Source organism: Saimiri boliviensis, chromosome 14 (assembly GCF_048565385.1).
Source record: "Saimiri boliviensis isolate mSaiBol1 chromosome 14, mSaiBol1.pri, whole genome shotgun sequence".
In the NCBI taxonomy this organism is placed as follows: domain Eukaryota; kingdom Metazoa; phylum Chordata; class Mammalia; order Primates; family Cebidae; genus Saimiri; species Saimiri boliviensis.
In genome coordinates, this window is record NC_133462.1 from 54,441,550 (window position 1) to 54,464,387 (window position 22,838).

A 22,838-nucleotide genomic window follows, 5' to 3' on the forward strand; every position below is an offset into this window, starting at 1 on the left:
TTTTGGAGCTTTAGATATTTATATAAAATGATTAGGCGTATCTGACTGGTACACCAAAGTGTCACTAGTGATTGACTTGGGGGTAGAGGGAAACGAAAAAGAAGGTAATCTTACACAGATATAAGGTAATGTCATGTCTATATTTCACAGCTGAAGATCATTCAGTGTCTTGAAAACTGTGAAAGTCTTACAGAAAGTTACATGATTTTTACAGGATCCCATAGGACATGTGAAATATAGGACACCGTTTTGGATTCACGTCTTCAAGGAGCAAGTCCCCAATGTCACTTCAGAAGCACAGGTGAACAAAGGGCTTGCTTAACTATGTATTTTAAACAAAAATAGAAGATTCAAAGCTTAAAGGTCTAATCTTATATGGCAACAATCAGCAAGGTGGCCAACTGATGTTATGTTGTAAGTGATGAGACTATTAAATTTACTGAAACAATTTCTAGGAAAGAAAATCAAATGTTATTAACAGTGTTTGAGACAACACTGCTAATTTTAATAAATAATGGCACAATTATATATTACTGATTTTTATTACATATATATCTACATTTTAAAGTAAAATACTCTTATCTCAGGATTTGATTACATGGCTGCAGAGACTGCAGAAATGTTTGTTCAGAATTTTGTTTCTTCAGTTTTTGTTTCTTTGTTTCTTTCAGTTTCTTCAGACATTGTGCCATATAAAATAATGTCCTTCTTTAAAATAATTTTGGGACAATGTATTGGAAAAAAAATCCTCTAACACCATTTTAACAACTTTGGTTAATTTACAGTAACAACTCCAGAAAACTTACATAGACCTATTAAAATTTGTAAGTCTAGCAATTGCAAACTAAAAATATTTGGACTGCTCAAATGAATAAAGAAGTTTTATAAACTTAACTTCAAAAATGTAAAAATAATCTCTACCTGATACTTTCATCTTTTTTTCTATTTACATAAAGCAGTTCTTTTGTGAACCAAAGCAAAGGTCATAGTTTTTGTTACTGACTTAACTCCCTTAAAAATCTTCTTTAAACATATTCTAAATTAAAAATAAACAAAAATTATTTATAAATATTCTTTTTGAAGCCCAGTTATAATTTTTAAAGCTTTCATTTAGTGTTTTCCTTTCCTTAATAGTAGCCATTTGAAAATAAAGTATTAGTAAAATTATGACAAACCAAACTTTTCTTGTTCAATATATTACGGATCAACATATTTGCTATCTTGAGATACATGTTTGCTCTTTCATACTCAAATAGGTAGCAGTAACTCCTACCCTTCTGAGGTTTCCTTGTACTTTCCTTTCAATGTTACATTGTCCCTAAGTTTTCATGAGTCAGAAGAGTGTTCTAAGGAAATGCCTCATTGTGACTCTGCCCTCTAACCTGCTATGCCTCTAGAGAAGGAGATTCCAGTTCAGCATGGTGAGTGAAAGGGTTAAGAACAGAGAGGAGAAAAATAAAGAATTAGTAAGTCTAAGAGTAGAAATCACGAAATATTCATAAAACACCTGAGAATTTACTTTGGGCTCTGCGTTCTTATAACACAAATGGGGATGCCATGCCACACAGGTACCACTGTGATGTCCAGTATTTGCTCTAAACATTGTCCAGGTCTCTACTTACTCATCTGTAAAATGGGAATGATGCAAGTGCCCTTCTTTAACAGGGAAATTAACAACTGGATTAAAGAAAATGTGATTTCAAAAGGTGAAAAAAATTCAGTATTATAATTTTATTCAAAGCCACATAAACATATTATATTCTCCAATAACCTATAAATATCTGAAATCAGTTTATTTCCATTCAAAATTTATTTTGTTATTCATATAAAATCAACCATAGAAAAAATCTTAACTTTTTAATCCCTGTGTTGTTTTTAAATACACCAGAAAATCAAGACCTCTCTTGTTTCAACAGCAGTGGAGATGATGTCAGCAATTCATAAACATTTGAGTGAAGCAGCAGGAAAGATATTATCAGGCTGCACTGCTAAAACTATTTCAGGAGAGGCCAGAAAGAACCCTCCCCTCCTGCCTCCGTTTCTCTAATTTAAAAAAAAAAAAAAAAAAAAAAAAAAAAGGAGAGGGACACTGTCTACCTGAAAGAGGAAGACAAACATAACAGAAACAAGGTAAAACCAAAATATATTCATTAGCATTTATGAGGTGAACATTTATGGTTCATTCATTACTCTATTACTTCTTTGATTGAATGTGACCTTTCAGGTTGATACTTCATGGTATAATTTTTTTGAGTAGTCTCATTACTTGATTTTTTTAAAATAACAAAGTTTTCTATCTGTGGGCTGAAGGTATAACGTCATACAATGAACACAAATTTAATGTAAAACAAAAGAGACATTATGTAATGTGAAAACTAATCACTGGATTAAAAATTCTGATTCCAAAATCACATTTTGCTGGTTTCTTAACCTATACAAAGTGTTAATGAGACTAACTAAACTAGTTAAGTTTTTGAAAATATAATCAGAATATAATCGCAATAACCACAAATATTGAAATACTGTATCCTTCAATAGTCTTTCTTATAATACATTTAAAATTACGACTAAATAAACATCTGCCATAGCAAGCAGTTCAGATCAGCAAGTGTTGTTGTAATAACAGTCTACTTTATTAAAAACGTTTTAACCATCTTTCCAATGTTTGAGAGGCGCTTAAATTTTTTTCATTCAAAGCATTGTCTTTAGTCTTCAATTTATTTCTACCCAATTTTCTTGAACCAAGGGCACACTTTATCCTTCTTTCTCATTTCCATTTCTTAAACTTTTACCTGTAAACCCTGTACTCAACATACTGAACTTTCTTCCAAAGCCATCTCCTCAAACGTAACATGAAATCTGTTAAAAGCAACTATCGAGGCACCACTGTGTCCACTTTTCTTACGCCTTCTGTATTCAAACTAGAAATTTTTAATAACAAAAAGAACTGAATGAAACAAAGTATATATTTTGTTTGATATTAATGCTGACATTTTTACAGTATCAGTTAAATTTTTAAATAATTAACAATATAGCTATTTATGATCTTTTACTTAGAATTCATAAGATAAGCTAGTGAACAAATACATTAATTTTGATCACTACTCCAATGTCTCTCAAAGAAATTAAATACTGAAATTGAAGGAAAACAGTCTATTTACCTTATTTCCCAGTAAATGCACACTGGCATTACAGAGATAATGATGCTTATGTAAAATAGGAAGTAATATCAATAAAAGAGAACTATCGCATCCTCTGGCCTATCTTGTGAGTAATTTTCTGCCTTACTCTAGAGAGAGTTCTTCAGAGAAGTTTATCTCGCTCATTCAATTCTCATTTATTGGTTCATCTATTCTTTTAAAAAATGTATTCCTTTAACTCAGATTCCCACCCTCACTCCCTCAATCAATCAATCAATCGATTACTAAGCCTTTAAAAATGTGTCGGCCCCAGGCCCTAGAGATATACAGATAAGCAGCAGAGTTACTGATCCTCAAGGGCAGGAGCTTGACAGCCTGCAGGGGAGGCATCCGTGCAAGGAAGCTACTACAACATGGTGTAACTGCCAAGGGAGAAGGCAATTGGGAGAGAAGAAAGAAGGTCAGGCAAAACCACACAGGAAAACTTTATGTACAAGCTACATTTGAAACGAAAAGAATGAGTTTGGTAAAGAACAGGGAAAGAGGTATTTCAGAAAGAGGAAACATCATCTATAAAAGCATGGAAATTCATGGAACTTCTAGCAAAACTTGCACCGACAGAGTTAGAAAAATAAGAAAAGAATATCTGATGATCAATGATCCTTGAGAGATGAGCCCAGGTCCGTTTATGAGGCTTTTGAGTCACAATTCCTTATATATCAGTAAATGTTTGCAGCACTGTCACCAAAATACCAAGTTTCACTTAAACTAAGAGATATTCAAGGATAGATAACTATCTTTTCAACCCAGGACCCTTGCTTAAATATAGTAACTGCCCATTAATACATGAATGAGTTCATTACTAGAAAAAGGAATACAAAACACCAAAAGAAATCAGAAAGAAAAATATTTAAGTAAGCCACAAAATATAGATTCCCTAATATCATTCATGTGTAGATGAAATACTTCAATCTGGAACCCCAATCATTTGTACACACTAAGTCCAGCATAATTCAAAAGAAAAGATTTGACATACAGGCTTATTTTTCTAAAACTACTTCTCATTTTTTGTTTTAATGCTTACCTGTTATACATGTTTTAGAATATAAGACAGGAAATTTTTTTTAAAAATCCAAACTTTGAAACTCTGAGTTCTTCTAAATAGAATGACTATGTCTAGAAATAATTTGTGTAGGGTTCCTTAGAATTCCTATCAACTGAGGCTGATTGGCAGGTATAGCTAGTACTCTCACAAAATGTTCCCTTAAAATGTTGTTTGGGCAGTGGCTTTAAAAATTTGGCAGTAGCTAAGCAAATTTGGTAAGCGTGCAAATACATATTTGGTAAACTGATTTGCTTAAAATTTTTTAGTTTTCAAATAGTTACACAGTCTGTTACCATTTTACCTATAAAATTAACAAAATAAACTGACTTTTCATTAAAAATTCACTGTTGAAAAACTCTGTACTTCACTTCTTATTGGTTCCTGTATTTTGCCATACTAACAAATTAAATGGTAATTTGAATTTTTAAAAGATCTAAATTATCAAAAATATTTAAGACATTATTATACTTCCAAATTTGGGATTTTTGGCTACTGTGAACTCTGAATAATTATTTTACAAAGAAATTTGAGTTGCTACTTAAGGAGAGAAAATATTTATTAGCACATCTGCATTTCAAAGCTCTTATTTTGAGAACTTTTCTACATAACTAAACAGATTAAAGTAACATTGTTATACGGTCTGCATATTTTTATATTCATTTCCTTAGTAAGAATTATTTTCCACATTTACCTACAAACTACAGCTTTCTATTTTATCAGGGAATGACAACAAATTTTACCAATATGAGGAATCACACTTTTTTGGAAAGTACACCATATAATGTGATTTGCTTTATAGCTCTTTTCGAAACTGGAAACTATATAGAGTGAAGTAAAAAGTGGAATCTATTTTCCTTTCCCAACTCTAAGACCTTCTATCTGGGCCAGTCTTTGAAATTTGCCCCTTGGCTGAGGATCCGCATATCCAACTTCACACTTAGCTGCAGTGAAGTAGCCCTGCAGGCAGGCCGACTTCAACGAACCACTAGTGGTAGCATCATTAAAATCCTGCTGAAGGTCACCATGGTAACCGCCTGCTGAGGCTTCGCTGCTGCACTCGGCATCTCCTAATCAGCTACCATGTGAAATGCAAATGCAGACAGTCTGAAAATTAGTCAAGAAGAATAGGGGATGAGGATGCAGATATGTGAAATATTCATGCGCTTCATGGAAAAAAGAAGACAGCATGAATGACACAACAAAGAAAGGCCCCTGACATTCTTGCTATCATTTTGCATTATTGTTCACACCCTACTGTATTTCCAGGCCTACAGTTCTGAAGTTGGTTTTGTGAAATGCCGTATTTATAGTCTATACCCAAAATAGTAATTAAAAATGGCTAACATAATAGTATTAACATCAAATAAAGATAATACTTTTAAATTATCATCACTGCTGTGTAAGAGTTTATTCTAATTACCTGAATACAAATGCTATGGAGCAAAAAACAGGCATCACTGATTATCAGTATCAAAACTACCAGAAGAAAAAGTGCCTATTATATTCTAGGAACACAAATGCTTTACATGTGGTGAAAATTCTTTAGAGATATTCATTATTCAAGTTACATGAACTCAAATTTCCTTACATAATACTAAGACCCAATGTAATTCATTTCACAATAGAAAGACTGACATGATTACCTAGTAAGTGAACATTATAATTGTTTTATATTTTTCCTTTTCTCCTTTCCATTTTGCTGGGTCAAAAAATCTGTTGCTCATGAGAAGGTGGGATGTCCTAACTCAAGACACTATTTTCTCTGGGTAGGTCCCTGATGAGTATTCCATAAAGAGCTTATATGAAACATTTTAGCTGACCTGAGATACTACTATTCTGCATACCTCCTCCTTAACTATTGGTAAAATCATGATGTATTAAGCTAAAATGGGAGATGTTTTGTTCAGGGAAAGAATGGACACTGGGTAGAGCCGAAACAACTCATTTCAGTGGGTTACTAAAGCAAGCATTCAGACTCAGATCTTACTAAGGTAGCCTTCTAAGATTTTCAGCCACAGCTAACACACTTTTTAAACATGTCTATGATGATAACCTCAAAACATTTCCCTAGCGGAATCTGAGTACAGCAGTGAGGTGATGATAGGAAAGGTATTGTCAAAGGAGGGAAGGTAACGCTTAAAGAATAAGGTTCAGAGATAACGTAGTTAAGAGATGCATGTTTTGAGTTTTGGAAAACATGGATAAATGGAAAGTTCTCCCAAAATACCAAGTTACAACTGTGTGTGGGTCTGGGACTGTGAAAATATGGAGTTATCCCTGTCAAGAGGGGCCATCGAACATGATGATGAACTAGAGCCTAGGTATGAGCATTAATTCTGCCCTGTAGAGTCAGCTACTATTCTTATCTCACCCAGAAAGTGGCCAGTTTTACACCACACGCTGGGGTGTGTTCCACTACACATTATGAATGGCGGTCAACTCTTTGGACAGCAAGTCTCCAAGTGAATGAAAACAGAATAGGAAGTGCCAGTTCAGCCACCTATGCCATTCATTTGCATTTCCGGATAAAGTAAAATTTCTTAATAAAATAAAAATGTTAGCAAAATGAACAATGGACAAACATGTGGACTGGAAAAGACTTACTTCTTCTGAATAGTGATCTGAAGGAAGAGGTGGGTAGTCACACTGTTCTATCTTCTTACACAGCGAGTATAAATTCATTTTGTCCCCATAGAAAGGACTCTGTAATGCAGCCATCTGTAAAATGTCCCCAATGAAATATAGTTACATGGTAATTTAAAAGGTGATTTCATCAAGTATATTATACTGGGGTAGACAATAATTACAAATACTTCAAATAAAGTTATTTGGGCATTTTGATTTTTATGAATATCCCTTTCTAGGGATATTCGTTAAGAGTTAAAAATCTTACTGCAACTTTTGAGTTTTTTTTTCAACATTTAAAATTCCCTAAAATAGAGAAATAGTTAGCATATTTCTTCACATACAAATCAACATAAAACATTAAGAAAATAACACATAATTTTAAAACTCTTTGTACCTGTAATGACATAAAAACAACTGGTATATCTCACGACAAAATCGCCATTACACCGTACAGCTCACCCGTATGAAACAAACATGAAACTGAAGTTAAAACTGAATTGAAATCAGCATAGGGAAGAGGTGGAGAGCATTTTCTCTTGTATATTAGTTTCTGAATAAAGGTTATTCTGAGAAGAAAACAAAGTGTTTTCCATTTAAATATATTAACTGATCCCCAAATAGTTTACAATCAATTAGAACTCTTTTCTTTTGACAATGTCTCAAAAACATTAAATATGTTCAAAAGCTCCACGAATCATAGCTGTAATTCAAGGCTTCCAAATGAGATTTTTATGCAGAAAAACAGGACTCGAAGGATGAGCAACTTTAAAAAAGACATTATTGAATTTAAATGTTATTTTAAGACAAGGTTCTAACTTGACATTTAAAGCGCAAGTGAGTACTGTGGTAAGCAGGGTTACAAACTAAAAATTCAATTTAAAATGTTCGCATCCTGTTCAGAACCTTCTAAATCTTTGAACCGCAGCAGCAAGAATACAACACGGAGTGCCAGCCTGCCCCAAAGTCAGTCACCCTTTTCTACATGTGCTAATAAGTTTGATTTTGGAAGGACAATGTGTACATTCCCCAGACAGGCAGAGTGTGTGTGAAACACGCTGGTCCATGCTGTGCTACTCAGTGAGCGTCAGTGGGGACAGGACAAGCTGAAAATGGCTCTCATCTGTCTTCTGTGCTCCAGACAGAGCTTTAACTCCTTCAGAACCTTGATGAGAAGGGGATGGGTTTGGAAATCAAAACTGGAAAGTAGCTCAACAAATTTTTATCTCGCCTATGCTTTACATAAAACGTGCACACACCTATATAGCAGTACCTTATGAAGAGTTGTTTCAAATGAAGAGAAAAAAATTACAAACAATTTGAATGCCCCCTAATCATATAAAACGCTCTGAGAGGAAATTTCCAAAAGAACTGCAATAATAATAATTTTTGTTTTAAATGCAAGGACACTTTATGATAAATGGTACCTTAAAGATACACTGCATATATAAACTATAGTCTCTCTGTGTTTGCAGAACCTTAGGTAAATGTACATACATTCATTATCATATGCTAGGCATTCATTACAATCCTTTTTCTCAGTACTGCAGAGTGTTAAAAAAATCTCCACGTCCCCTAAGGAGTTAAACAGGAATAGTATATTTTCATGCATCTCCTGCTTTGACAGATGAAAAATGTCAACTGTCCTGTTTTTATTTTCAAGCTTTTGCACTATTCATCTGGTTCATTAGTGCATCTCGATGCCGCCCCTGACAGCTGCTCGCCCTCTCCTCCCAGCAGCTGAATTTTTCAGGCTAATTTGATCCTCCACACTGAGACGATCGCTAGAATGATTGACTTACTCCCTGACCTCCAGGGTCTGACTTTCCTGATTAGTATTCTGGGGGTGTCGGAGGGACGAAAGCCCACTGTCTGTCTTCGGGGCTGGTGGCAGCTCTCTTTTTTTTTGAACTGTAAGCCACCAACCTACAACCCTGTAAGGATGCAATTGCTGCGCTGAACAATAAAGGAAATGTGTAAAACCTACTTTTCCATGTAAAGGTCCGTGTAGCAAAAGCACAGCATCTTGATTTTAATTAGTAAAGTCTACTTTGTTGCATATCAATTAAAATTGTACTGCTAGTTTTTTTTTTTTTTTTTTTTTTGAGGTTTCAGGAATATTTGAAAGTCTAATTTTCTGAGTTTAAACTACATTTTCAAAAAAGGCTTCCTACCTCTTCATTGTTAATAGTAACTTTTTAGTGGGATACAATATCAAATATCTGTGTGACGTTATGACCAATTTTTTTTAAAGCCAAATCGTTAGGTATTTCTATTAACATTACATTGAAACATGACTGAAAAGAGATAGAACATAAAGTTACACTAAATCTTTAGAAACATTCTAGTTCTTCTATAAGACTGGCATGGAGAAATCAAGAAAATGCATTGGTAGGAAAACTCATGTTAGCATGATAGATACTTAACTCAAAATCATCCACAATACACATAACTCATGGATGTAGGACTGTCCAAAGACGTAATTTTTATTTCCATGGCATTTTACGTTCACATAAAAATGGGACACTGTCTCTCAAAGGCAAATTCAAAATGTGATAAATTATTTCAGTTTTGACATGAGTCTGCTAGACCTAAAAGAATTATGCAAACTTCCTCTCAAAAACCACTTATTATCTCAACAGAACTTTTTCTTTTTTATTGCTAAATTTAATCTAGTTATTGGAAACCTATTTGCTGCTTACTTTTAGGGATTTAAAGAGAAAATGCTCCTTTGATAATATTAGACTATGGTCTAAAGGAATCTAAGGTTAACAGATATAAAATATTTTAAATGTACAGAGTGACTAACTTTTAAACATTATAGTAATAATATAAGCAAACCAGTTCTTTTTAGCATTGTAACAAATTATTAACAAAACAGAACACAGTGAGCATAATCTCTTGTAATCTCATGTGCACACATAAAAACATGTTTTGTTACATGACTCATAATTCTTCACAATAAAAATAATCCAAAGTATGAGTTTATTTAACAGTATTTAAAAATCTTTTCATTTTAAGTAGTTGTTAATCACTTTGGTAAGAAGGACAAAATAATTAATTTCCGGTTTCTCAACGAAATTTGAATCTGCAATCAAAATAATAAAAGAACATGACATGCATTCTTAAAAAGTCAAACAACACCTCCTAATGCTCTACTTCCAAGTAACGGTGGCACAATGAAAAGAGATGACTTCACCATATATTTCATTTAAGTAGGAGGACAAGAGACACAAAATACAATAGTAAGAAATGCCCTGGCATCTATCCATCCTCTTTAGACTTCTCTTATGTACACAGAGATACGAAAATGATTTCTACACAAGGATATGAAAATGCTTCCATGTATATTTCCTCACTTTATTAAAACCTACTTAGATATAGACTAATTTTTAATTAACAGCTTTGACTCAAAGCCTATATTTGAAGCCTATATTCCTAGGAAAATTATCATTCAATTAAAACAAAATTATGGAAGTCACTAGCTTGACATACTATTATACCTACCATTGCTCTATAACATAGATGTAAAATGTGTTGCTAATATCCTTTCTTCTATCCATCCAAATTTTTACAGTCCAACATTTCTAGAGGACCTACCTACATGATTCCATCTTCCTTTGATAAATGATCACCAGTGGGAACAAAAGAGAGAGGATTTCACTGAGCTTTACCAATACAAATTGTTACTCATGGAAACTAAACTGATAACCTAGAAGAACTACGTTTGCATACTATCCTTAAGGCTAAATTACACCTGTGTAAAAGTGAAATACAATTTTGATAAAGATATTTACTATACTTTCATATGTATTAAATTCAATCCATTATACCTTTTCTGTAATTCATGGATCAAGATTTACAGATGTTCAAATGTGTTATTTTTACAAATGCAAGATATAAAAAAAAAAAATTATATAAACATAAAAGTTAATGTTTTAAAAATAAACTTCTCATCAAAAGAACACAATCTAAAAATATTAGATATATAGGAATGTGTAGTTATTAAATTCCATTATACAAAGTTATTAACCCAACGAATAATTCTTCTTATAATTAAAAAGCTGATTCTTAAACATTCAGAAAAAAATAAGTACATACTATAACGAAAGAGGAAATACAGTAAGTAAAACTGCATCACTATTCAGAATTTATCAACATTACCTACCTCATATAGTAGACAGCCAAGAGACCAGATGTCAGATTTGAAGTTGTATCCATTTTCATGTATTCTCTCTGGAGACATGTAATAAGGTGTACCAACTGCAAAAAAAACAAACCAAATAAGAGGTGTATAAAAATAAAGACGCGGCTGTGGTAAGAAATTACATACAAAATTTCGAATTTAAAAGCATCACCAAATTAATGCATTAGGATCAGAAAATTGTTTTTTGAGCATATTAAAAAGTTTTTAATTACTTCTTTACTCCCTGATCTTTAAATAGTACATTAACATCTGTACTAAACAATGTGGTGGGTTAAACTTTTGTTACCTTTTGATCAATCCAAGAAAAATTTAAGACAGCATAACTAAGGGGAAAAAAGTAATTCTGACAAGAATACCTAATTAAATGATTTACATTGGCTTTATTTTTTTTTTAAAAAAATATGGATTGCATATCCCAAATAATTAAGATAATTTATTTAAAAATAAATAGCATTATATAACAATTTAATAGAGTATGCATAAATCACTCATATTTGCTAACTTTCACAGAAATAACCTGTACAACACAGTGTGGCTCTTTACAAATGACGTAACACTTGGTGCCTCACTTCCACTTTAGAAAGAACGCCACAGTCTTTTATACATCAAAGGGTTACATAATAACAAATGTGAAAGGGCACTGGCATCTCTGGAAAAACGTCTTGAGTTATTGTTACTACTGAGACCTTTTCAGAGACAAGACACTCAAGATAATTTTTGTTGTTTGTTTGCTTTGATGTGCTAATACTTTTTTGTGTGTGTGACTGTTTTAGAAAATGCTATTTATTAAACACTTGAAAATAAACAAAGGCCTATATATTATATTTTGAAGTATAAAAATATTTAAGTGACTTTCAAAGTGACTATCTTTAATTTCAAACTTAGATGGCTGCATCACCATTAGTCTAAGGCTTTTTGCCAAATAGAAAAATCAAAGTTTCAGAACATTTAGAGTCTTATTTTCCTGAGGGAAGGGTTACTAAAAATATGTTGTTACTCAAGAGAAAAGGGTATTCTCCTTTTTCTATTAATTTTCAAGAATTTCCCAGGTGTTTACTATAAACCTTAATAAGACTAACAATACTGAACAGGGGTCTGTAATCAGAAGCAACAAAAAAATTCACACCAATAATCAAAGCACTATACTCAAAGGCAGGAGTCAGTTTTCCAAAAGAATAAAGTTGTAACCTAATAATTGTGTGTGGAAACTATAGTAAGAAAAAGGTGAAAACAGAATGCACCATGACCCATGATACCCCACCTGCATCAGAATCCATTTTTACTAGTAAGGAACAGCCCTAGTCAGACTGGATGAGAGAAAAGCATTTACAAAGTGATGAAGAAAAGTATATACATATAAAAAGAGTAGGCAAACAGAAGGATATGAAACTTAAATAAAATATAAACTATTGATGTATGAAAATTAATGAGACAAACTTGAAGATATAAATTATTTAACTCCAGCACATTTGCTTTCAAGACAAACAGGTAAATATGCCAATTTCTATAGTATCAGAAAAGCAAAGAACTTTGGAAAACGACTAGGTTTAAAATATCTGTATTATTACAGTGTAAAATCAACACAAGCTATCTTGCTTTGGGAGTTCTAACCACTTTCACCTGTAGTTTGCCTAAGTGACACCAATTATTGGAAATATTTACACATTCTCTCCATTTAAGGAAAGAAGGTAGGTATAGCTGGAATAATAAACGGGCTCTCCTCCTGGTTTCAGGACATAAAGCAAGTCACTGGCAGTGAGGAATGTGCAGAGAGAGGCTTCACAGAATCCACAGGGGGGCAACTGAAAACACGGAGGCTTGAAGGTTCAGGGTTTACCAAAAGCAAAGGTAATTTTAACCAGTAGCTCTGGGAAACCTGCTGATACATTAGGGGTTTGATATGAGTGTGAAAGATTGATGATAAGGAAAAAGAAGAACAAATGCTGGCATTTTACAGAGATTAGCCCCAGCCTAACACCTTAGCTGCAACACAAACTGAACTCACAGACGACCCAACTGAAGGGAGCAGAGGAAAAGAATGATTAGGAATTCGACGAAGCTAAACTTAAAATGTAAAAAACGTTCATGTACAAAAATCCTTTTTCAGTGAGCTGCTGGAGGTCACTGTAGAAAGTTACACAGTTAACACTGCTACTTTAAATTTAGATACTGATACTTAGTATTATAAATAGCAAGCCTCTTTATATTAAATAAGCATGTTTTATTTCAGTATTTAAACTGTAATATATTCGTTAGTATATACATTTAAATGTAAAGCTAAGGATGCTACTCATCTCTTTGATCAACAAATTTCCAAGAGTCATTATATAAGACAGTAAGTTTGTACTCTGCACTGTAATTATTAATTGTATAAATTCATGACTGACTGTGGAACACAGGCCTAAGAGGGAGGTTCTACTGTTTCCAAACATGCTCCCTCATCGGCCCCTCCATTCTGGACAGGGGTTCTTACGCTGACAGTGAGCCAAGAGGCTCAGCCCCATCACGTAAACTGATTCATTCTAACCTCTCTAGCAGAGAAGCCTAAAAGTTTTAAGTACTCACGAAAATTTGCAGTAAATTTAAATGCAGTGATATGTTTTCAATACTTCAAAATGAATGAAGATAGAATTATTTCAAAAAACCCTTTTCAGAGATTCATGACAGCTGTGTCTATGATTACTGTTGCGTCAAGAATGTTGTGACTTCTAACAGCTGTACAAGAAAAGACAGTTATGGAGTGGTATGACTAGACATTAAAATGATCATGCGAATTACTGTCCAATGTACTGAGAGGCTTACTACAGCACAGGTAATTCCACTGATCTTTCATTGTAATTTATGATTGTAGGTAAAGTGAGAATACATTTTGCAATAGCAGATACTTACGCCACTTTAACCTTCTGACATGAATAAAAGTAGGAAATGGATGATAACATTATAAAAAACAGAAGCTGACAATAAAGGCTGACCTTTCTTTATTCAATATTAAAAATACATTAAAATATGCTAAGGCAGACATCCATATGTAAAAATCCCTTTCATTACATTGACTTATTTTAGCTATATGAGAAAAGTGTTATATGGTATATACTCCATAAACAATAAATATATTCTAATCTTCATCCTGAATAAAACAGAAGTTCTGCAATATGTTTCAGAGAACCAAGTTCTGCTCAAATGGTGCCATTATGGAAGATATAACTAAATTAGTAATTTTCATCAGAACAGGATACATATAGAATTGTTTCAATACTTTAGCTAACATTTTAGCACTGTAATCTCTGCAAAGATTTGGATGAAAAAAGAAAACAGAATGACTGAAGTATCCTCATATGTGGTTAGTTTTGAACTTTTTTTTTTTTTAATGTGTTTTTTAAACAAGGGAGGCAGCACAAAACCAGTGAAAGACAAATCTCTTTCACATCTTACATTTGCCACTAACTAGTTTAACTTCTCTTTTTAATTCCTTTCCTCATCTGTAAGATGAAGTGATGAGAAAGATGAGCTGATCTCTGAGGTCCCTTTTGCTTTAAAATTCTGAAGCACTCATAGAAATTCTACAAAAATCCATCTGGAAAATAAAATGGAAAAAAACAATAGTCCTTTTAAAACTATTACTAAGGACAGCTGAGTGAGAGTGTTTTAAGTCAGAGAGTACAAATAAATGAACTGAGTTTAGAAATATAGTTTCTTTTACTTAGAATTAGAGCAAACTACAGAAAAGAAAGCTTTGAACATCCTTGCTGGGAAAATTAAAAGGAGACAAGTCATCTTACACCTCAGTTTGATATAAACACACACACACACACACCCACCCACCCCTTCAGGGAACAGGACTTGATTTCCATTCTTTCCTTCGTACTCACGAGTCAGCCCAGAAATTATGTTGGCAGACAGAATAGAGAGAGGACAAATTTATTTCATTGTAAGTAGTATTATCTGAGGTCAATATAGAATGGCCGAGTAGGAGATCAATATTTCTTCTGCAAAAGACATTTATAAAATAAAATTTGTCATCTTTGAAGTGCAACCAATAATATTTAAGAGCTTTAATAATGCTGAAAAAAAAAACACCTAAGCATATTTTATTGTTATTGTCACTGTGCTCCAGGCCCTGTATTAAATTCATTCTATGTATTATCTTGCTGAATTTAACAAAAGTTTAACATGCCCTGCTGCATGGCACACACAGTTCTATGTCCGGAGGTGACAGAAGTAAACAGGACAAATCCTTGATCTTGAGGAGCTCACAGTCCAGTGCAACAGGGACTATTATAAGGTAGTATTATGAGATTTTTCAACTATCACACTGCTTTAAAGAGAAGGCATTGAGAAGTAGGTTGGATAACTTGCCAAAAATCATAAAAGTAGTAAGCCTGTAGACCCGGACTTCAAACCCAGATAGTTCTTGTCTCTTGCATTTAAGTGGATGGTTATTTCATTAAAACTGACCACTGTGAAATACAACTCAAAAAAAATCTGTAACTTTGCAAATTAAGAAGCAGAGAAATCTTCTAAAGTCACAGCATGTACATATGAAAAACCAGGAATAAGGGTCTGGGTTCAATGGGCCACATACGAAAATTATGCTACTCTGCAGCTACACTGATTTACACAAATACTTGTTATGGTAACTGGGAGGTTAAACGTGCACAGTTTAAAATTAGATAACAGCTTTGTACCAGAGCAAATACTTAAGTCAAGAAGGGACTGAAAGTTAAAAATAAATCAGTAAAAGCAGCCTATAGTACTCACTGAACATATGCTGTCTTTACAGCTCTAAACCACCCTGAACAACGAAGGGGTATAAACCAAAGAAAGATCTATCGAGAGGTGCTAGGAAAGGTGTGGGAAAAACAAGCATGTGACCACAGGTGGCACCTGGCACCAAAAATGAAACTGTTTTAATGCCTGGTTCAAGAACACTAATTTTCTAAGTTGAAATCAGAGGATATATCACACTTGGAAATAGTGTGGGGAACACGAATTGTACACTCAAGAGACTCTAGTGTGAAAATTCTGATATCTAGCTTGAATGATGGCCATGCATTTACTCTGCTGGCAATATCACAAAATCAAAGAACCATTTGTCTCACTGCAAAAGGTAAACAGGAGTTCAAGCAATCCTACAAGAAAAACAAAAACAAGAACATAATTTCCTCCCAAGGGATTTCAAATATTTGCTTAGCACAAGGATCAATATCAGAGTTTTAGTTAGCTTTTTTCCTTTAAGTAAAAATCTATCTCATTTTTAGGATGTACAACAAGCACATACAAGTAAATTCATACACAAACACGTAAAGAGAAAACTTATTTTTTCTAGAAGACATTATAAAAGTAATTAAAATGTCGTATCAATATGTTATTAATTTAAGTGTTTTCATTTGTTTTTCTCCTTTCACTAGAACAAGCAGTCAGATGTGAAACCCTTCATTGTATATATTAATAAATATAATTTTGGTGTAAACAGATTTTCCTGAATAGCAGATAGCTATCATTAATTACTTATAGGCACCTTTGGAGCAAATAACGTGTTTAGATTTTTTAACAGATTAATTATCCTAATTAAGTTTTGTTAAAATTACTTTTTAGCCCCTCCTATATTCAAGTCCACGGCAGAGTAAGCCTCTGAGAAGCAGGATTGTTAGTTAAGGTGAGAGGTCCCTTGAGGAATACAAAAACTCTGCTAATAATTTTTTTTTAAAATTGCCTATAAGCTAACAATGAAAGAAAATGATTTGTTTATAAATTTATATTAAATCAAGTGTGGTATTTTCTCCCTTGAAAAGTAAAATGTAAATTATAATGCAATAAAGTACCTATAAAAACCTATAATAAAAATGTGAAAATTTAACATCAAAATATCTCTTCAAAAAAAAATACATTTATTTTCAGCAAATGTAAACTTCCTCTAACTTTGGAACCTCTAGCTCTTAAACAATTTCACCTAATCAGGCTTTAGAGGAAGATATGAGTATCTCCCCAGCTGTTGTGTCTATTAAAATGGCGTCACAGGCAGAAATTTTGCCTCCATGATCTTCGCCTATTGGGTTACACCTGTTTATGTCATGGTAGTGGCAAGAGACTTTGCAGCCATAAAGGCTGGGGGCTTTATCATAGGAAGACTACCCCAGATCATCAGTAGCAGTGTAACAGAAGGGGCAAGGGAGTTTCAAAGTGTGAGAGGGATTCTCTCCACCATCGCTAACTTTCAAAAGGGAAGAAGGAAGCCAGGAGCCAAGGAATGAGGGCAGCCTCTAGAAGCCGGGAACGGCCCTCAGCTGAGCGCCGGTGAGGAGGCAAGGACCTCAGCCCTACGACACCAAGAGACTGAATTCTGCCAAAAACCTGAATAGACGAGAAACGGACTGAACCTCCAGAAGTCCTGCCAATTCTACAGATACCTTGATGTTAGCCTGGTTAGAGTCACACCCAACTTCCGACCAAGAGAACTGAAAAATAATACATTTCTGTTGTATTAAGCCACTAAGTTTTTGGTATGTGTTAGGGCAGCAAACAAAAATAAACACAAAGGTGTTAATGATTCATGTATTGCGTGGGAGAGTGAAACGCTCAATTCAATGTGGTACGGACTTACCTCACACCACGAATTACTAAGGACTGAGGGGGTTAAGAGAAAAATGTGTATGGTTCAAAACAACGTTTGACTTCTAAAAGCTCGCTGGATCATTTTGGGATAGTCGGTAGCACCGTCTTTTCTTTTTTTCTTTTTTTAAGTCCTCTTTTATTGTCGGGGGTGGAGGGACAGAAGAAGCCAATTTATTTGTCAAAAGAATAATAATATGGTTAACGACATAATGTATAGGGGTTAAAATTCTAGCCCTTTGTAATTTAAATTAACCCTGGCTTGGTCACTAACCGGTACAAATCTAAACTGATCATCATATCTATCTGCAAGAGATGCAGAATAGAAATCAGTTAATGTGCTGCATGGCACTTGGTCCATATGAGCATTTTTATCATAAATGTTTTAAATTGACCAAAATAAGGCCCTTATCAAAATCAAGTCCAACAGGGATAACTGCAGATTATTGATCCAGAGAAAAGTCACCAGGGATCAATACTCCAGTGAACCTCATGAATCATTCTGGATTTAAAGATAATCTCTCTGCTCAGAATTTTCCAATTTAGAAAGATGTAAATTCCCTAAGGCTACATGTGGCTCACTCTTTATTCACCACTACCACCCATTCCCATTAAAAGAGTTAATTACTCTTTGGTTGCAACAGCTACAAATATGTCACAAAAACAAACAAGTAGAAAAAGGATACAAACAGGATTAAAAAAAAAAAAAAAACTAAGTCAGATATTTTTTCGCTATCTCAAAGCCATGGACAACACTCACATTCGTTATTTCTGATTCTCCTCTTCCTGGACAAACGGGAGAATTACACTTCCCTGTCCCCTTGAGACAGTCATTGCCATGAGACCTGTTTTGGCCAATGAAACGTGAATGGAAGTAATCTGTGTTACACTCAAGCAGAAGGGCTTAATTAAGAGCCATAAATGATTCTCCATGCTCCCTTCCCCTCATGGGATCACAAAAACGTATGTCGATATGAAGATAACACAAGACTGAAGCTGCCTGGAATGCCAAGTCACCACATGAAGGGACAGCAGCTACCCTAAAGACCAATATAGGGTTATAAGTCACTTTGGGTGAAAAAAGATTGTAACATACTTCAGTGCCAAGCAACTGAGGTGTTTTTGTACTGTTTTTTTATGGCAGCATAATCTAACCTATACTTACTGATATATTTAGTTAAATTCACCCTTTATGTGCACAGTCTGTCTCTAAGCTTCATTCATTTAATCAATATTTGTTGAGTATCTATTATGAGCAATTCTCTCTTCTAGATATCTAGAATACATGAGAGAACCACATATACAACGATCTCTGTCCTCATAAAGCTTACATTTCAGCTGGCAGAGACAATACATGTGAAGCATAATAAGCAAATTACACGGCATGTCAGAAGATAACATGTCCTAGGGAAAAAAAGAAAAATGAAAACAGGGTAAGGTTTAGGAATCCTGGAGATAGAGTGGGAGTGAAGGCGGGGGGTGGGGGAGGGGGGTCACGCTCAGATTTAAATACAGTGATCTCAGTTTCCTAGTCTGCAACACTTACTGTACCCACAACACTGAGGAGCAGAGGAGAAAACATGCTCTAAAATGCTTGAAAATTTTTAAATGCTAGACAGTACTCGTATTCACTGCTGCTGTTATTGATAATATTTAGTAGCTATGGAGGATACTTCTGGGTCACTATCACAGGAAATAAGAAAAGTTTGATATGATTTGACTAGAAATAATATATATTTGGAATACATAAAAATTGTTCTGGTATTTTGTTTATATGTTTAAATATTCAATGATTAAGATACTTGATCTCTTGGCAAGTTTTCTCTGGGTCAGAATATTTATATTTGCTGAAAGGAGACTTCAGAGTAAGTTAAGAAATAGAAATATACCAAAAGTATATTCTGCCTCTTGTGATATGAGAAAATTTAGTATTTGACTGCCACGTTCCAATTTCACAAGTTTTGGCGAAATGTTATCTTTCAGTCTAAAATAGCCACTTTGTTAGAAATACCAGCTAAAGTTACTGGCAGACAGATAGCCATGAAGACAGACTTTGAAATCCTAGAGGCCTATTCCCTGTTTATTTCTGAATCTTGGAGCAGCAAGAGCAGACAATTCTAGGAGAGAGAGAGCAAACTATGTCTTCATATGTAGGCTCCTAAGCAGTGTAACAAAGCTGAATATAGTAATTCTAGCTCTAATAACAACAAATCAGAAAACAGTATATAGTAAGAAAAAAAATGCCACAAGGTACTGACATAATGAAAAAACAGACGTGACACGAGAGCAAACCCGGACTAGGAAGCCACAGACCTAACTCACTATCTTCTAGCTGTTTACCTTTCTCTGCTTCATTTTCTCAACTTCAAAACAGGAACAGCTCATGTGCATAGCTGACATGTATGTGCAAGGATTTTAGAGTTGAATGATTTGCAGACTGTAAAGAACTATGATGCAAGTTATTCTATCCCTCTGGAAGCACAGGAGCAGTGTAAATGAGTAATTTATGATTGACCAATTCAACCGGCCAGATAACAAGTCAGGAGAATGTCCAAAAATAGGTAGAAAATGGGAATTAGCCTTTAAGTAAATGAAACAGCAGGAAGGCACTGCAGAACTTGACCAATATTTTCCAAATTGTGGGTCATACAACCCATTAATGAGTTGTGAAATCAATTTAGTGCATTGTAACCAGTGTGATTTCTAGTGAAATAAAATAGAACAGACAATATCAGAATGTAATGCAGTTGCATCATTGTCAAGAAATTTGAAAGCCACTGACCTGTCTTATTAGAAAGCTTAAGAGAGAGTTGTGCCCTCATGATACATTTTAAAGATTTAGACATAGGTAAGTTTCTTAACATACGTTTTTATAAGATTGACAAATAATGAAACAAGGCAAAATTCATAAGGATATATAAATAATATTCTACAATTAGTCTCCCTAGCCATACCGCCATCCAAATTAATACAAAAGCAACACATGAAAATCTTCCTTAACATGACTTCATGTAAAAACAAAAGTGAGCCGGGCGCGGTGGCTCAAGCCTGTAATCCCAGCACTTTGGGAGGCCAAGGCGGGTGGATCACGAGGTCGAGAGATCGAGACCATCCTGGTCAACATGGTGAAACCCCGTCTCTACTAAAAATACAAAAAACTAGCTGGGCATGGTGGCACGTGCCTGTAATCCCAGCTACTCAGGAGGCTGAGGCAGGAGAATTGTCTGAGCCCAGGAGGCGGAGGTTGCGGTGAGCCAAGATCGCGCCATTGCACTCCAGCCTGGGTAACAAGAGCGAAACTCCGTCTCCAAAAAAAAAAAAAAAAAAAAAAAAAGTGAAGGTGGGAGGAGGAAAAGGGGACCAGAGAAACCAGACAACTGTCTAGACCACAGGCCACGGGCAGTGAGTCTAGGTCACAGGCCAGGGGCAGTGCGTCTAGACCACAGGACACGGGCAATGCATCTAGGTCACAAGCCAGGGGCAGTGCATCTAGATCACAGGCCAGGGGCAGTGCCGTCTAGATCACAGGCCAGGAGCAGTGCATCTAGATCACAGGCCAGGGGCAGTGCGTCTAGGTCACAGGACATGGGCAGTGCGTCTAGATCACAGGCCAGGGGCAGTGCCATCTAGATCACAGGCCAGGAGCAGTGCATCTAGATCACAGGCCAGGGGCAGTGCGTCTAGGTCACAGGACATGGGCAGTCCGTCTAGGTCACAGGGCAAGGGCAGTGCATATAGACCACAGGCCAGGGGCAGTGCATCTAGGTCACAGGCCGGGGCAGTGCATCTAAACCGCAGGACATGGGCAGTGCGTCTAGGTCACAGGTCACAGGCCAGGGGCAGTGCGTCTAGACCACGGGCCAGGGGCAGTGCATCTAGATCACGGGCCACGGGCAGTGCGTCTAGGTCACGGGCCAGGGGCAGTGCGTCTAGGTCACGGGCCAGGGGCAGTGCGTCTAGGTCACGGGCCAGGGGCAGTGCGTCTAGGTCACGGGCCGGGGTCACTGCGTCTAGATCACAGGCCGGGGGCCGTGTGTCCAGGTCACAGGCCACGGACAGTGCGTCCAGGTCACAGACCAGGGGCAGTGCATCCAGGTCACGGGCCAGGGACAGTGCGTCTACGTCACGGGCCAGGGGCAGTGCGTCTAGATCACAGGCCGGGGCAGTGCGTCTAGGTCACGGGCCAGGGGCAGTGCGTCTAGGTCACGGGCCAGGGGCATTGCGTCTAGGTCACGGGCCACGGGCAGCGTGTCTAGGTCACGGGCCGGGGGCAGTGCGCCCAGGTCACGGGCCAGGGGCAATGCGTCCAGATCACGGGCCGGGGGCTGTGCGTCCAGGTCACGGGCCATGGACAGCGCGTCCAGGTCACAGGCCAGGGGCAGCGCATCCAGGTCATGGGCCAGTGCGTCTAGGTCACAGGCCACGGGCAGTGCGTCTAGACCACAGGCCACGGGCAGTGCGTCTAGGTCACAGGCCACGGGCAGCGCGTCTAGGTCACAGGCCAGGGTCAGCGTGTCTACGTCACAGGCCAGGGGCAGCACGTCTAGGTCACAGACCAGGGGCAGCGCATCTACGTCACAGGCCAGGGGCAACACGTCCAGATCACAGGCCAGGGGCAGCGCGTCTGGATCACAGGCCACGGGCAGCGCGTCTGGATCACAGGCCAGGGGCAGCGCGTCTAGGTCACAGGCCAGGGGCAGCGCGTCTAGGTCACAGGCCACAGGCAGTGCGTCTTGGTCACAGGCCAGGGGCAGTGCGTCTAGATCACAGGCCGGGGGCAGTGCGTCTAGGTCACAGGCCAGGGCAGTGCGTGTAGGTCACAGGCCGGGGCAGTGCGTCTAGGTCACAGGCCACGGGCAGTGCGTCTAGGTCACAGGCCAGGGGCAGTGCATCTAGATCACAGGTCACAGGCAGTGCAAATCCTCTGTTCTATGGGCTACTGAGTTCTGATAGGTGTACTCTGTTCGGTTCTGTGTGTCACATACTAAGGGACGCTCTGAGAGGAAAAGATGCAGACTCGCAGGACACACAAGTCCCTGAACACAGGAGACTATCCTGGGCACGCTTAGCCCAAAGAAGGTGAAGGAGGTTCGTGGCTGCTGCCTTCAACCCAGATCACATCACTCTCCTCATTACATTTAATCCTGTGAAA

The 22,838-nt window shown here is 36.5% G+C and overlaps 1 protein-coding gene across 3 annotated transcripts in view; it reads right to left on the reverse strand.

Moving 5' to 3' along the window:
* NEK7 (NIMA related kinase 7) overlaps positions 1–22,838 on the reverse strand; it is a 177,854-nt gene that overhangs the window by 12,292 nt on the left and 142,724 nt on the right. For all 3 annotated transcript variants that reach the window (XM_074385080.1, XM_039466547.2, XM_074385081.1), the window contains 2 exons: positions 11,039–11,133; positions 6,850–6,963 (listed from right to left, as the gene is read on the reverse strand). In XM_074385080.1, the coding sequence (XP_074241181.1) occupies positions 6,850–6,963; positions 11,039–11,133 (209 nt within the window). The remainder of the gene's footprint in view (positions 1–6,849; positions 6,964–11,038; positions 11,134–22,838) is intronic.